The sequence below is a fragment of the Crocodylus siamensis genome, chromosome 4, assembly GCF_052110815.1.
Source record: "Crocodylus siamensis isolate JL-2025a chromosome 4, ASM5211081v1, whole genome shotgun sequence".
NCBI classification, from domain to species: Eukaryota; Metazoa; Chordata; order Crocodylia; family Crocodylidae; genus Crocodylus; species Crocodylus siamensis.
Window position 1 is genome coordinate 143,945,559 of NC_143398.1, and position 16,307 is coordinate 143,961,865.

A 16,307-nucleotide genomic window follows, 5' to 3' on the forward strand; every position below is an offset into this window, starting at 1 on the left:
ATCATCCTTCTCCTTTTGGTTTTCTTGGACTATTTCCCTTCCTCCTCACCTATTCGCCTTTGTAAAGAGAACAGTGCAAATAAAAGTATCCTTAACAGTTATACATTCTGCTACTTAATCGGCTAAAAAGGCCTGCACACATATGAAAGACTCCCTGCATGCCCCTCTTTCCTCTAAAAACCTCCTTCAAACACCGATTCCCATATCTTCCTATGGGCAGGACACTATGTAGCCCTTCTCTCACCTCTTCATTCATGTTAAGGGTTCTAGGAACCAAACCCTATTTCATCTTTATGAAACTACACACTGCTTTGTAGCCATTTTGGTAGCTTTGAGGAAGACAGATTCTATTTCTGTTTGGCATGAAATAGGAGTGTCTGGGTGTCCTAGGAGTGTCCAAAGGAGTACTGTATCCTCTTTCTATCAGGAACCTATGCAACTACAGCCAGCTTCCTGAATATTTGCAAAATCCAAAATGGGAGAAAGGGCCAAAAGGTGCAGTTACATGGCTATGAAAGTGCCACTTAGGTGTCTAAGGTTGAAATAGGTTTTAGCACAACGTGACTATGTTTAACCATCTACAGATGCTCAGAAGTGACCCAGAACAGCTGGTTTGACAGCTCAGTTTTAATTGTATTCCACCATGAAAAAATATAAATCAGTAGATAGATAGATAGATGATAGATAGATAGATAGATAGATAGATAGATAGATAGATAGATAGATAGATAGAAAGAAAGAAACATGGGTAGTTCCTCAATCCTTGATCATAAAAAACCCTTCACAGTAACTATTAGACACTATGCAGGTTTTACAAGGGTCCTCAAGTGATGGTAGATCCTAGATAACATTTCTGGGTCTCATCTGAACATATTCAGCAAAGCGAATCTAGTCACCTACAGAATTTGCAAGCAAGCTGAAGAAGTATGGGTTGGATGAATGGACTGAAAGGTGGATACAAAGCTGACCAGATTGTCATATTCAGTGCGTAGGAATCAGTCAGTCAATGGCTAGCTGGCAGCCAGTATCAAGTGGAGTGCCCCAGGGATCAGTCCTGGGTCAAGTTTTGTTCAATATCTTCATTAATGATTTGGAACATGGGATGAAGGGCACCCTCAGCAAGTTTGCAGATGACACCAAGCTGGGGGGAATAGTAGATATGCTGGAAGGTAGGCTAGGATTCAGAGTGACCTAGACAAACTGGATGATTGGGCCAAAAAAAATCTCATGAGGTTCAACAAGGACAAGTGCAAAGTCCTGCACTTAGGACGAAAGAGTACCATGCACTGGTACAGGCTGGGGACTGACTGGCTGGCATCAGCTCTGCATAAAAGGACCTGAGGGTTATAGTGGACAATAAGCTGGATATAAGTCAACAGTGTGCCTTTGTTGCTGAGACGGCTAACAGCATATGTTGCCAGTAGAGCAAGGGAAGTAATTATTTCTCTCTATTCTGTATTGATGAGGCCACATCTGGAGTACTGTGTCCAGTTTTGGGCCCCCCACTACAGAAAAGATGTGAACAAGTTGGAGAGATTCCAACCTAGAGCAACAGAAATGGTTTGGAGGGCCAGGGCACATGAACTATAAGAAAAGGCTGAGGGAACTGGGTTTATTTAGTCTGCAAAAGAGAAGACTGAGCGGGTATTTGATAGCAACCTTTAACTACGTGTAGGTGGTTCTGGAGAGGATGGAGCTAAACTGTTCTCAGTGGTGACAGATGACAGAACAAGGAAAAATGGTCTCAAGTTGCAGCAAGGGAGATTTAGGTTGGCTATTAGAAGAAACTTTCTCACTAGGAGGATGGCAAAGCACTGGAACAGGTTACTTAGACAGGTGGTGGAATATCAATCCTTGGAGTTTTTAAGGCTTGACAAAGCCCTGGCTGGAATAATCTAGTTGGGGATGGTCCTCCTTTGAGCAGGGGTTGGACTAAATGACTTCCTGAGGTCCCTTCCAACCCTAATTTTTTATGATTCTATGAACTTTTCAGGCCCAAATGAAGACACACAAAGGATCCAGGCAACAGTTCTTCTGCAGCTGTTCTCCTAGATGGAATATGATTGCATTCAGTGACTTCAGCATCTGAAAATGATGTTAAGTGCTGAGTAAGAGAGCTCTTTTGGAGTCAAACTAGGAAGTGGGCCTTCATATTTTCATTTAGAAAAAAAGGTTGCTTCTGTCACTTAAGCACTTCCAGTCATGACCTCCCTACTATGATAAGATAACTAGATTTACCCAGCTGGGTGCAACATCTGGGAAAATAGCAAGCTGGTCTTCTCCTAGGAGTAGAGAGATAAGTTCCTCCAAGGAGGATAACGCAGAATGACGTTTCCACAGTATGTGCTCTCCTCATAGCAGTCAGTGTTACCTGCAGACATACCATGAAGTTGCTTCTGATCCTTGTTTTCCAGGGTGCAGCCGGTGAGTTTCTCACAGACATTTAATTTTCCTGATCACCTGATTGTCAACAGAATACCTGCACAAAGTGTTTGAACTAAATCTTGAAGTGAGGCAGGCCGTGCCTGAGAACAGGCCAGATGGCAGCTCTGCCCTAAATAACTTAAAAGTAGTACTGCATTAAAAACTAAGAGGGACACTCAGAATAAGTCCATTCTTCCTTATTGAGGAAGGTCCATTGTCCCCCAGTGCCCAACAAAATCCAGAAGCCTCATGTCCATAATTCTGGCCACACAGCAGCTGATCCCAAATATGAAGTAAAAAAAGGATTCCATGGGCTCCTATGATCCGCAGCAGCTTTTCTGGGAATGGCTGTCATGTTATATGCTCTGCCATATAATTGGGTCTGCCATACAGTTAACCAGTTCATCCATCTCAGTACTTGAAGAACGCTCCCTCATCTTTGGAAGTGCAGCAAGGCACCGAGAGACAAACTTCTGGACAAGTCCAAGAGACAAGGTTTTGAAGAATAATCCCTGAGGACCTCTTGGTAAACTAATTTCCTAAACTGTGAGAAAAGTAATGGCCTGAATTTTCCAGGGTACAGACATCTTACAGCAAGTTTGTAAGTAAGACTGGCTTCACAAGCTGTAGCAGGAACAGGGCTTTTTTTTACCCTTAATATTAACCCACTGTTGTCCTATGGTTTTTCCCAGTGGTACCTGGGGCCGGATGAGTGGCACAGGGTCAATCTGAGGGCCAGATGCCATGCAGGGTCAACACATGGTGTTGGTCCATGGGCGCAATCTTGCACACCCAGATCTGGCCACACACAGGGTTGATCTGGCATGCAGAGCCACATTATCCAGCCTGTGGGGCTCCCCACAAGTCTGAAAATTTGGCAGCAGGGGAGCAGCAATTAACGCTGCCAGAACCTCACTTCCTCAAATTCCCAGACCCTTAGGGAGCCCCGGGAACCAGATGGCATGGCTCTGTGGGCCAGATTTGGCCCATGGGCCAGGGGTTGAGCACCGATGGCCTTTTCAGATAATCCTGAAAGATGAATGAGTATTCTATAGTGTCTGTCATGCAAGCCCCAAACACAACACGGGAGAAGCTTTCAACCCTGCGGCTCCAAAACAAAAAGGTAACAGAAATGCTGTAATGAACATCCTCCCTGTTGTGTCAGTCTCTCAGTCCATTGCATCACTCTCACCTTGTAAGCAGTAGGGAACCTGAGTTTCTCATTTCCCTTGTGCTGCTGAATCACTCTGCCCCTTTCATTTAACTGGCAGTGGGTAAGATGGAGGGAATGAAACTTCTGCTCCATTGCAGACAAGGGCCCAGGATGGAACCCAGGCCCTCCTGTTTTCCAAACTGCACACACTCTGCCTTCTTGTCTTCCTTCTGGCCCTATGCATTGCCCTCTCTTAGCTACTCAGGGGGCAGCTGCTGAAGCTGGGTCTGGATGATACCTAGCCCATAGTGTGGTGGTTAGTGCACTCTGCTGGGAAGACAGGGAAATACAGTTTCAAACCCCCTCAGAAGGAGAGTAGCAGGTGGGTCCTAAAACCCAGGTCTCCAGCATCCTGAGTAAGTGCCCTAAACATGAACAACTGGTGCCACCCGAGACTGGGGGGCACCATTTGTAGGCGGCAGTGGGGACCACCCGCAGATGCCGGCGGCAGAGGGAGAGAGGGGTGGTGAGCAGTGGGCGAGTGAGGACCACCTGCAGACCAGCAGTGTTGTTGGCAGCGGAGGGGGGTGGGAAAGGGTGACCACAGGCAGAAGCCAGCAGTAGCTTCGGCAGTTGCCAATCTTGGGGGGGGGGGGTACGTGCCCCCCCCCCGGTGTTGCCTATGGCCCTAAACATTCAGCTATTGGGGTTAAAACACAGGTGCATCTGCCCCCGGGTTTCTCTGGATTTATGCATATATATATGCAGCCTATTGTGCAAGCCCAGTCCATGCGTTGTGCTTATGCATCCCACTGCAGGGGCAGCTGAACCGCTATACGCAGTAGTGCCAACAATGCCAGCGCAGGGGCTAGAAAGCTGCCACGCAAATGTGGAAGGGGAAGCAGACTTCTGCCTGTTTGACACTAGCAGAGGTGCGCAGGGACAGCCTCAGCATGACAGCCTGCAAAACGCGCACAGAGCGTGAGCGGGGCTGCGCCCCTGCCTCCCGCCCCCCCGCCCTCGCAGGACTGAGCCCTGCAGCCCGGTCCACGCCGATTTCACGCCGCTCCCCTCCTGCCGCCCGGCCCACGCGGGCCAAGGCTGCCCCCTGCCGGCCGCCGCGGGCAATCGCCGGGAACACCCAACCTCCAGCCTGGCGCCAGGACTCGCGCGCATAGCACCTTCCCCCCCCCCGTGACGTAACACTTCAGTCTTCAGTGATTGGCCACCCTGGAAAGCCGGGGTCGTGTGATTACGTCATTTGGCGTTTGGCGCTGGAGGGGGGGGGGGGCGGTTTTCCGGTTGTCCCGGGGCTGCCCGGAGGGGGCGGGCTGACCCCGCGGGGGTGCCTGAACAATAAAAGCGCCGAAGCCGCGGGTGGGAGCCGCTCGCACGTGCTAGTGCCCGGGGCTGTGCAAGCCCGTAGTGTGGTAGCACGGGGCGGGGGCGGTGCGGGCGTGGAAGGAGGCCCGGGGCAGGCGTCCCCCTTCGCCCGCCCCTGTGCGAAGTGGGGAGACCCGGGCCGTCCGCTTCCTTCGGGGCGCCGCGGGGCCTCCAACGGGGGCGCGGCCGGGCGGCTGGAGCCCGCCGAGCCCGGGGCGGCCGCCGCACCTGCGGCGCAGACGAGGGGGGGGGCTGTGGCGCGCGGCTGTTTTTGTACGGCGCTGTACCGTCGTGGGGACAGGGGGGGCACGGTGATACATTTCCCCGCCGCCGCTTTACAAAAACCCGCGGGGCCGCCGCGTGCCCCGCGCCCCGGCCCCGCTCGCCTGGAAGCCGCGGCGGGTCCCTGCGGCCCTCACCTCCCGCCGCGGGTGCGCCGGGCTGACGGTGCTGGCTAACGGCCCCCGCCGGGGATTGAGCCGGGCCCTTCCCGCCGTGCCAGCTACCCGGCCTCCCCCGGACAGGGCGCCCGCCCCTGTGCTAGGTAAGGGACCAGCCTGGCCCTGGGCCCTGCCAGGGGAAAAGGCACAGCTGCCACCCATGCCCCTGGGGATTCCTGCTTTCCCACCCCAGCTCTGAAGCTCTCCGCTGTCACCTGTTACCCCCACATCTGTCTGTCCAGCACTGCCCCCACTCTCCCCTCCCCACAGCCCCTATGCCCTCCATGCTGTCCCCCTTCTCCCTCTCCCTCCCTGGTGCTGCCCTGAGGAATCCACCTAGGGCTCAGTGCCTTCCTCGGCTTCATTTGCCCTCCAGCTCAACCCCTCCCCAAGCTCTGCACCCCTAGGGACTGTTTTCAAAGCAAGACAGGATCCCTTTAGCAAGGGGTAAGTTTCAGGCAGGGATTGTGCCTATACCCCTTGACAGGTGTGGCTGCGCCTTCCTCCCTATCCTGTGCCTGGGCAACCACACAGACAGACATGGAAGAGCAATAAGGCAACTTCTTTGCTCCAGACCGTAAGTATATAGAGCCCCTGAAAGCTTCTACCGCAGACTCCTGCCCTGAGGAGGAAGCTGTTATTTATCGAGTTCGCAGGGCAGGTATAAAACGGAGCCTCACCACTGCCTTCCTGAAGTACTACGCATGTACTCCTAATTCAAGGTGGGCCCAAAGGGGCCAGTGAAGGTCACTGGGAATAAAGAATTCAAAACACTGGAGGTGATAGATAGTTGCAGCAAGCAACACTGCAGACAGACTTACCAAGTACAGTGATTTACCTTGCCAAGGAGCATGCCGTTACAATACACATCAGAACAGCTCATGTATCATCATGAGTAGTAATTCCCTCTGTCCTAAAACGGCCTAAAGCTATGACTGACCCCAGCCTGACCTACATTGTGGCTTTCTTCTGGCCTCTTTTCCATCATACTTTGGCCAGCGTAGAAATATTTCCCAGGACTGTGTCCAATCCAGTCCCAATTTAAAGGTTTGTGCATGTAGTTACCAGCCCTTATTCTTCAGGAAAGAGCATTTTGTGCCACTGCAGAGCATCAGTAGGCATGTCCATATGAGACATTTACTGAGTAGTTGGCTAATTAGCTGCACAGTAAATGTCATGCGTCTACATGTGCACCCCTGTTAGACCCCCTGAGTAAATTAATTTACTCTGCAGCAATGTACATGTAGATGCTGCCCCGGCTGGCTGGGGCATGAGGGTGCTTCAGTGCAGGGCTGCCTGCCAGCTAGCCCCACATGGAAGCACTCTGAGCCAGGAGAAAGCCTCAGGCTGGCAGGCTGAACCCCTGGGCTCACTGCCAGCCAGGGCTACTCTGGCCCAGGTCAACATACTGCAATCCCAGGTGCACGTGTGAACTTGCGCCCAGGAGCAATAAACTAGGTGCAATAAGCACGAGTTTATTGCAGTGCATTAATATGCCCATGTAGATTCACCCAGCATGAACAAAGTAGTCATCCTATTACTCCTAGCCATCTCCTTTGAACAGGCCCTCCCCCTCTGTGTCCAATTTCTCATCCAATGGGAAGTACCAAAATGCAGAGGAGAACTAACAAGAAAGACGGAAGGAGGGCAGGGTGGCACCTGAGAGAGTAACTTCTTTAAAAATGCACAGACTTTCATAGACAACAGCCTGCTTCACCCTGTGCTTTGAAAAAAAAATATTCTAGACATTGCAGCTGCACATGGATGACAGTCTTTAGGGAAAGATAAAAAAATGTGTTTCAATCATTAGCAGCTTAGAAATGCATCTTATAATGCCACCCACCCAAAAGAATGTAACGGGTTTTTTTATCTGTCCATCTCTCACTCCATCAGTCTTTCTCTTTGTTTTTCTGCTTCTTTCATATCTTCCCCTGGACATGCCTTGCCAGGCAGGGGAGGAAGAGATACTTTCTTTCACAGTGGAGTTTGGCAGATTTGTGATACAAGAAAAAAAGCCGGTGTCAACAATGCTCCTATAGCCTAGTATTATCTGCCTCTTGCCATGTACTTCCTGTCTGTTTGCTCCCACCTTTTGTCTATTGTTTCATGATTACACTGGAAGTTTTTTGGAGGAGGAAATCAGTATTTTTGTCCTCCATTTGTGGAGCACAGAGGACAGCTTGGCCCATGACTCAGAGCTTCTATCTAGTGTCTATGATAGGTGATGGCAATACAACAATAGGACTTTGTTTAGCTAAAAGTGAAAGTCAAGCTAGAAGGCAGGGCTTGCTTTAGCATCCTTCACTTCCCTTCACTTCACCAGTCATTTTCCTCTCAACATCTGGACTCTTCCCAGAGACCCTTCTTCCAGCAGGAGGTTGTAAGGATGGGTATGGAGGAGCAGGAGGGAGCTGGGGATTGACCCCTGCTTGCCAATACCTGCTTGGGGTCTCTATACCTATCTCACTGTGCTATAATTTTGAATAATACTCTATTATTTCTTATCGTGCCTCCTGAAACATGCAGGAGTCACTTTGAAACTGCTGCCTGCCTTAACTTACAATTGTAACGCATAGTTCACCAGTAACACACTTCCTTTTGTGCCTTATAACATCTGGATATTTTTCCTTTTCTGTTCAGTAAACAGTTTGGTCATTGTCTTGCAGGTCTGCTTGTTTTCTGATAAAAAGGGCACCAGGACCATGACTGAGGAGCAGTTTATGCATGTTGCTATGTCTTGGTTTCATAGTTTCATAGTTAGTAGCGTCAGAAGGGACCTGAGCAGATCATCAAGTCTGACCCCCTGCCATGGCAGGGTCAGTGGTGCTGAGAGGACAGAGGGTGTAGGGACAGATGAGCATGCCACCTGGGACAACACAACACGGACATGCTCCCTGACCAGCCACCTGAGGATCCCCAACCAGGAGTGGTTCAACTCCAAGAACTATTTCCGGTGTCTTGTCAGCTTCTAAGAAAGTGATTCAGAACTAAAAGCATATGAGAGAGTGTTTTGGGGTGTAGCAGGTGAGAGCATTTTATTATCATGGAAACAAGAAAACTCTTTAAAGTGGATATGAAAACTAATGAGATCGGGGAGGAGGAAACAAAGGACAAAAGAGACAGCATACTTCTGCACCTGTTTGTTCAGGGTGAAATATGTACAGGCATCTGAACATGGTTGAGTGTGTGTTTGCTCTGCAGAGTTGCATATTTGCATGATTGTTATTATTGTTATCATTGTTATTATATATTTTTATACAGAGATATATTTTCTTATACATTTTTATATGGAGGCACATTTTCAAGGCTCTCTGTAGGATTTAATTAGGCAATGTTCTGATAAATACAGTCTCAATACGATGAGTAAGACTAATTTAATATCATCTATGTACAACAGTTCAGAAAACCCAATGACTATTCTGCAAGTTTTGTTAGAAGGTGTGACTTATATCCTTTTCTTTCTCTTACAGGATGCAGTATCACTGCTGGTAAGTGTCCTCTTTCACTGCATGTATGTCTCTGGGAATTCAAATGCTTCTCCTACTAGCTAAGACTTGCTCCAGGAATATGGGGGGGAGGGGAAAGGGAAATGTTTCCTTTACAAACCCGTCTATTGACCAAAAACAGAAAACATGCACTTCTGACCTAAAAAGGCCTGTATTTTAGATGAAGAAAACTAAAAAAACCCTAAAAATCTGCATGTGACAGAAAGTGTTCTTCTTGAGCATGTGCGTGTGTGCTCACACACGTGAGTATATGTGTTTGTATGTCTGCTCCATTTTCTCCCCTTCTAATCTTTTGTAAGGCTTTCCCTATCCAGGCAAATTTTCTCCCTTCCTCTTTCCCTCTCATTATTACAATTAAAAACAGCATAATGAGTTGCCAGCTTCTCTCATCCTTAGCACAAAGCCCATGAATGGAAGATATTGTCCATGTGACTAAATAATAGTAATATTAGGATCTTAGATCAAACCCAAGACTGTTGCCATGACCTGCTAAATGCCCTTTTCAAAATGGGTGTCCACTGAGTCTTCTTTGCTCCATGCATTCATGTTTACTTGTGAGGCTCTTCATCTTTTATTTACTCCTTTAATACTTCATGGAGCCATTTGTGAGTATCAGGAATGGTCTCTCAACAGTACTGCAATTCCCGAATGGTGGTAATACCAGCCAAAGGCCAGACCCTAATGCTTGGCTACATGGATGGCTTCATGAGGCATTAAAGACATTTACAAAGCCAATGGAAATTGTGAACATGACAAAGCCCCAAACCATGTGATTCAGATTTAATTGGGTTCTTGTGGGAGCCATGTATGTATGAAAAGGTACCGTTCCTCACTGAAGATTTCTTTAGAAAGTTGATACTCTAGATTCATACACATTTGTTTATACAATCATTGTTTAAATCACCACTTTATGACTGACAGAGTCCTATCTGTGATTTGGAAACTGCAAGGCTCACCTATGTGATACTTTAGGGGAAAGCTGTACTCTATGCCTTCCTTGTGAGCGCTCTGATGTGGAAAGCTAAGGTAAGCTGTCCCATTGGTTCCTGATTGGGTTGATAGTGGCAGAGCACTCATTCAAAGAGACTGTGGGAACTCCGAGTTCAGAGCATGCTAGTCATGGCCCAAGACCTACAACTTGGTCCCTCTTTTTCTTATCCATGCCAGGGTTATGTGCTGCATACTCAGAAGGAAAGCCATGTCTTTTGCAGTCGAGTAGAAAGTCACTGTTAGGAAAGACTTCCTGCTATCCGACAGAAAAGTTTCTATTTGAGAGTCTTCTAAACACATGAAGAAAGGTTAAAATAATAATGAACTTTCTTCTTGCCAGACACTGACTGACTTTCTACACACATCAAAAAATAGGCATGCATCCTGAGAGGAGGGGAAGGGTGAATGTAAGTAGAAGGGACTATTTTGATAGACCATCAGAAAATGTTTCCTAACACAAGTGATTTTAAGTTGAATGGCTTTTGTGAGCCAAAAGGTAGAATGCCATCACTTGACTCATGTGCTACAGGATAGATCTTGCATTACAATCCAGGCAAGGAACCAACGTATTGCATCAGGGCTTTTGCATTTCTGCTTTCTAGAAATCTAAGGGAAATGGGTCTCTTTGAACCAGATGCAGAGAGTACTGGGGTGGCAGCAGCACGTGGTTTAAGGCAATGTTCTGTTAGTATCTAAGAAGGAAGAAACGCTGAACCAGAGAATATGCTTTGGCTGCTTTACATGGCTCTGGCAACTGCCTGTCTGCTGACTCAGCTGTTATTTTCTCCAGATAGTTCATTTTATTTGTGTGTCCCATTCCTTTGTCTGAAAAGAAGCTGAACAGAGAAAAAATGGAGCTTCCTTTACTGACTGGAATCCCTCAAGGGGAAGGATTTTGCTTCTGTCTGTGTCACACAAGCATTTTGTTCCTCAGTGACCAGAGTGCAGGACCTCCATCTAACCCAGGAGGTGCACAGCCCCACCAGGGGGGACGCCTTGTTGGACCTAGTGTTGGCCACGGGTGATGACCTGGTGAGGGGACTGCAAGTGCTCGACCACCTGGGCGACAGCGATCATCGCCTGCTGGAATTCACCATCCAGCGCAAGGTGGCAAAGGCATGCAGTAAGGCAGCGGCCCTGGATTTTTAGGAGGGCAGACTTCAACGAGCTAAGGAGGATAGTTGGAGAAGCACTGAGGTCCCGGGGGGGTGGGGAGCCAGGTGTCCAAGGAGAGTGGTCGCTCCTTAAGGAGACGATCCTCCAAGCCCAAAGGAAGGTAATCCCAATGAGGATCAAAGGGAGCAGGAGAGCACACAAGCCTCTGTGGCTCACCAAAAGAATCCGGGAACGTCTCCTTGCTAAAAAGGAGGCTTATACCCAGTGGAAAGAAGGAGTCATCACCAGGGAGGACTATTCTGTAGTTGCTCGGGGATGTAGGGGGGCAGTTAGGAAGGCCAAGGCAGAAATGGAACTGGGACTGGCTTCCCAGATTAAGGACAATAAGAAGTCTTTTTTTAAATACGTAGGGGGTAAAAAGAAGGTCCCGGGTAATGTGGTGCCCTTGCAGGATGACATGGGTAACGTGGTCGTCACACCAGACGGCAAAGCTAACATGTTTAACGATTTCTTTGCCTCCGTCTTCCTAAGTAGGGACCAAAACAGCCACCTCCCTGCTTGGCCCCCCTCAGGCCCCGGGGGAGGCACACCTGGGCCACGGGTTAGTGAGGATTTAGTTAGGGATCTTCTGGAGGGTTTGGACGTATTCAAGTCAGCCGGCCCGGATGATCTCCACCCTAGAGTTCTAAAGGAACTGGCCGATGTCATTGCAAGTCCCCTGGCACAACTTTACGAGCACTCGTGGTGCTCTGGTGAGGTACCGGAGGACTGGAAGAGGGCCAACGTGGTCCCCATCTTCAAAAAAGGCAGGAAGGAAGACCCGGGAAACTATAGGCCGGTTAGTCTCACCTCGATCCTAGGCAAGCTGTTCGAAAAAATTATGCTGGCACACATCCAGAAGGGGCCAGCAGGAGACTGCATGCTTAGAGGCAACCAACATGGGTTCATCAGTGGCAGGTCCTGTCAGACCAACCTGGTGGCCTTTTACGATCAGATCACCAGATCATTAAATGCAGGGGTAGCAGTGGATATAGTCTTCCTGGACTTCCGGAAGGCTTTTGACACTCTCTCACCCTGTTCTCATTAAGAAACTGGGGGGCTGTGGTGTAGACACCCACACAGTCAAATGGGTCGCCAACTGGCTGGAGGGCCGCACCCAGAGGGTGGTGGTGGATGGGTCCTTCTCAACCTGGAAGGACGTGGGCAGTGGGGTCCCGCAGGGCTCGGTCCTCGGGCCCGCACTGTTCAACGTCTTCATCAGCGATTTGGACGAGGGGGTAAAAAGCACCCTGTTCAAATTTGCTGATGACACTAAGATGTGGGGGGACGTGGGAACATTGGAAGGATGCAACAGGCTACAGTCAGACCTCGACAGGTTACAAGGGTGGGCGGATGAGAATAGGATGGGTTTCAACACAGACAAGTGCAAGGTGATGCACCTCGGGAGGAACAACCGGCATCATACGTACAGGTTGGGGAACTCCCCTCTTGTCAGCACGGAGGCGGAAAGGGATCTGGGAGTGATCATTGACTCCAAGATGAACATGGGCCGGCAGTGTGGAGAGGCAGTAAGGAAGGCCAACCGCACCTTGGCATGCATCCACAGATGCATCTCGAGCAGGTCCAAGGAGGTGATCCTTCCCCTCTATGCGGCATTGGTCAGGCCGCAGCTGGAGTACTGCGTCCAGTTCTGGGCGCCACACTTCAAGAGGGATGTCGACGGCATCGAGAGAGTCCAGAGGAGGGCCACTCGTATGATCAGGGGACAACAGGGCAGGCCCTATGAGGACAGACTGCGGGACCTGAACCTGTTCAGCTTCCAAAAGAGAAGGCTGAGGGGGGATCTTGTGGCCTGTTATAAACTAGTCAGGGGGGATCAGCAGGCATTGGGGAAGTCACTGTTTCCCCGAGCACCGCCAGGAGTGACCAGGAATAACGGTCACAAGCTGGCAGAGGGTAGGTTTAGGTTAGACATCAGGAGGCGCTACTTCACAGTCAGGGCGGCCAGGGTCTGGAACCAGCTTCCAAGAGATGTGGTGCAGGCTCCTACCCTGGGGGTGTTTAAGAGGAGGTTAGATGAACATCTAGCTGGGGTCATTTGACCCCAGTACTCTTTCCTGCCATGGCAGGGGGTTGGACTAGATGATCTGCTCAGGTCCCTTCCGACCCTACAAACTATGAAACTATGAAACTATCTCTGGTGAATCCACTCCATCCTGCTTGAAGTCATCGCTGCCAGCTTTTTCTTGGATATTCTCTTTCTCTGTGTAGTTTTAACAGCTAAGCAGATCCTCCACATTGATCCACTAGAATGCTAGTCCCTGATGCAACAATAAAATCTTGAAATTTGTAAAGCATGAATTTGTGTCTTTTCTCTGATACTTATGGTGGTCGTAATCACCACTTGCAGTGACATGCAAAGTACACATTAAAACAGATCCATTAATATCCAGAACAAGAGCATCATGTCTGCAGTTAGAATCATACCAAGTTTGTCCAACAATGGTTCATTAGTGTGGATGCTAATGATGCCTCTGTCTGCTGCCCTCTCTCCTGGAAAGATGCAGTCTAATGTTGCACAAGTAGGTTCTTTATTAGTAGTATCTATGATTGTTAGTTGTCCAGAACATGGACTGTATCTTTGTCTTTGGTCTGTAAGGCAATTTGAAGAAATTACAAAACAGTACCGGTAATTATAACAAGCAGGTTGCAGTTTCCTATCAAGCAATTGGCTTTTGTCCTGCCAGAAGCTGGATCCAGCTGAGATGGGCCTCTACATTCTGATGAGGCCACTATCATATTTCTACGTATTGAGGTAAAGTGGGAGACCTATACAAGGACACAGATGCCTGCTAGGAAGCTGAGGAGTGTTCAACTAGAAGATGTTTCTGTTTCTGTCAGGGTACTAGATAGTTTCAGATTGCTTGGGGGTCCAAATCAACATTGTGCTGATTCTAAGTTTGGTGCAAAGGTCAAGCAGGAAAAGGGCAAATATGGAATTATATCACCTTTATGCCTTCCAGGTTAGATCTAGTGATGGAGCCCTGCCTAGACCAGGTCCAGGAAGTCAGCTATAAATGACAGGGTCAAGAGCTGAAATCAGCTCAGGCAACTAGGACAGTCACATATACAGCCTAGAGGAATGCTGAAGTAGGGTTCAGGCTTCCAGAAAGTCTTGGCTAGGATGATATAGTTGGGTATGGTATTAATTTGAGCAGGGACTGAACTAGATGACCTCCAGAGGTTCCTTCCCAATCTCATTGTCTCTAATTCTATGACTCAGGGTTGACTGTACAGGCCAGCTCTACCAAAAGGCCACTTTTCAACAACACCCTCCTAGTGGTATGGTTTTCCATTGCCCACAAAGGAACTGTGTCAGCTGGCTCTACACAAATGACAAAAGGGTAATGGTGGCCTGTACCAGGAAGTCCATGACTGTTATGAAGAGCCTCCTGGGATGCATACATCAGAAGATAGAAAGGGAGAACAGGACAGCTTGACAAAGGGAGAATGGGGCTCTGCAGCAGCCTCCTGATGCCACAGAGGCACATGCAGGATGAGATGGTGAGTGATGGTCCCTGATAGGAGCATGTTGCACGAAACACCACAAAAGTGGGCTAATCCATTATAGAGTAAGTAGCCCTGCAACTGCTTGGCCTGGGATTTTCAGTGGTTGGAAATAGCTTGGACCTTGGTTTGACCACTTATCCCAGACAGACCTTTTCCTCTAGGACTGTAATGAGATGCTAAGGCCAGTGCTGATTAAGAGTATGTCCTACTGAGCCACGTGTACCCATCTCCATAGCAGGGTGCCCCTTAACACCCACTGTTAAGGCTTTTCAGTCAATGCTACCCAAAAAAGACACTCAGACCATTTCCCAAACCAGTGGTGTTTTTCCTTAAAAACCTATTGAAAGTCCTGACTTCTCATAGCATGAGCAAGTCAACCTCACTCAAGTCAAGTTGTCTGAAGATGGAAGGAGGCAGAGCTTAGAGAAGCCGAGAGCTGAGAGGATGTGGTGAGGGGCAGAGAGCACAGTGGATGTGGAGAGCAGGGTTTAATATTACATCAGGACACAATGAAAAAGGCAGAGGCAGTTTCGATTGCAAAGCTCTTGGGAGCTGTTTTCTGCATGCGGTTAAACGTTTGGAGACTTCAGTGACTGGGAAGTCACTGTCTGTTCTGCCTGTCAGGCAAGGCAGGTCTTCTCTCTGGAGGCCTATCTAGGACAGCTGCTTTCTCTGTGGTGTACAAACAATAAACAGGGTGTCACATACCTTGACACTGCTTTCACAACTGTTGTGCAAGCCCCTATGCCTGACACACATCAGAAAACCTGCCCCCAGACCAGGTCACAAAATCCTTAGATGCAGGGGTAGCAGTGCATGTAGTCTTTCTGGACTTTAGGAAGGCATTTGACACTGTTTCTCACTCCATTCTTATTAAGAAACTGGGGGACTGTGGTTTTGACACCCACACAGTCAATTGGGTCACTAACTGGCTGGAGGGCCGCACCCAGAGAGTGGTGCTGGATGGGTCATTTTCGACCTGGAGGGACGTGGGCAGTGGGGTCCCCCAGAGCTTGGTCCTCAGGCCTGCACTGTTCAACATCTTCATCAGCAACTTGGATGAGGGGATAAATAGCACCCTGTTCAAATTCGCAGATGACACTAAGATGTGGGGGGATGTGAGCATGCTAGAAGGGAGGAATAGGCTGCAATCGGACCTAGACAGGTTACAAGGGTGGGTGGATGAGAACAGGATGGGTTTCAACACTGACAAGTGCAAGGTGATGCACCTGGGGAGGAAGAGCCAGCACCATACCTACAGGCTGGGGAACTCCCTTCTCATCAGTGCAGAGGCAGAAAAGGATCTTGGAGTCATCATTGATGCCAAGATGAACATGGGCCGGCAGTGTGGGGATGCGGTCAGGAAGACCAACCGCACCTTGTCATGCATCCACAGATGGATCTCAAGCAGGTCCAAGGAGGTGATCCTCCCCCTTTATGCAGCACTGGTTAGGCCACAGCTGGAGTACTGTGTCCAGTTCTGGACACCGCACTTCAAGAGGGATGTGGACAACATGGAGAGGGTCCAGAGGAGGGCCACTCGTATCATAGACATTAGGGCTGGAAGGGACCTCGGGAGATCATCGAGTCTACCCCCCTGCCCAAAGGGCAGGAAGTCAGCTGGGGTCGTAGGATCCCAGCAAGATAAGCATCCAATTTACTCTTGGAGGTCTTAGGTGCTTGAACCACGTCCGCTGGCAGACTGTTCCAGACCTTGGGGGCTCG

At 49.1% G+C, this 16,307-nt stretch overlaps 1 gene segment (V, D, J or C); it reads left to right on the forward strand.

Annotated features, from left to right (window-relative positions):
* Positions 1-5,281: 5,281 nt before the first annotated feature.
* Positions 5,282-16,307, forward strand: part of LOC149866685 (T-cell receptor beta-1 chain C region-like) — a gene marked incomplete at its 5' end in the record, with an annotated part of 28,361 nt that continues 17,335 nt past the window's right edge. The window contains 2 exon segments of the C gene segment in view: positions 5,282-5,504; positions 8,871-8,888. Of these exon segments, the coding sequence occupies positions 5,282-5,504; positions 8,871-8,888 (241 nt within the window).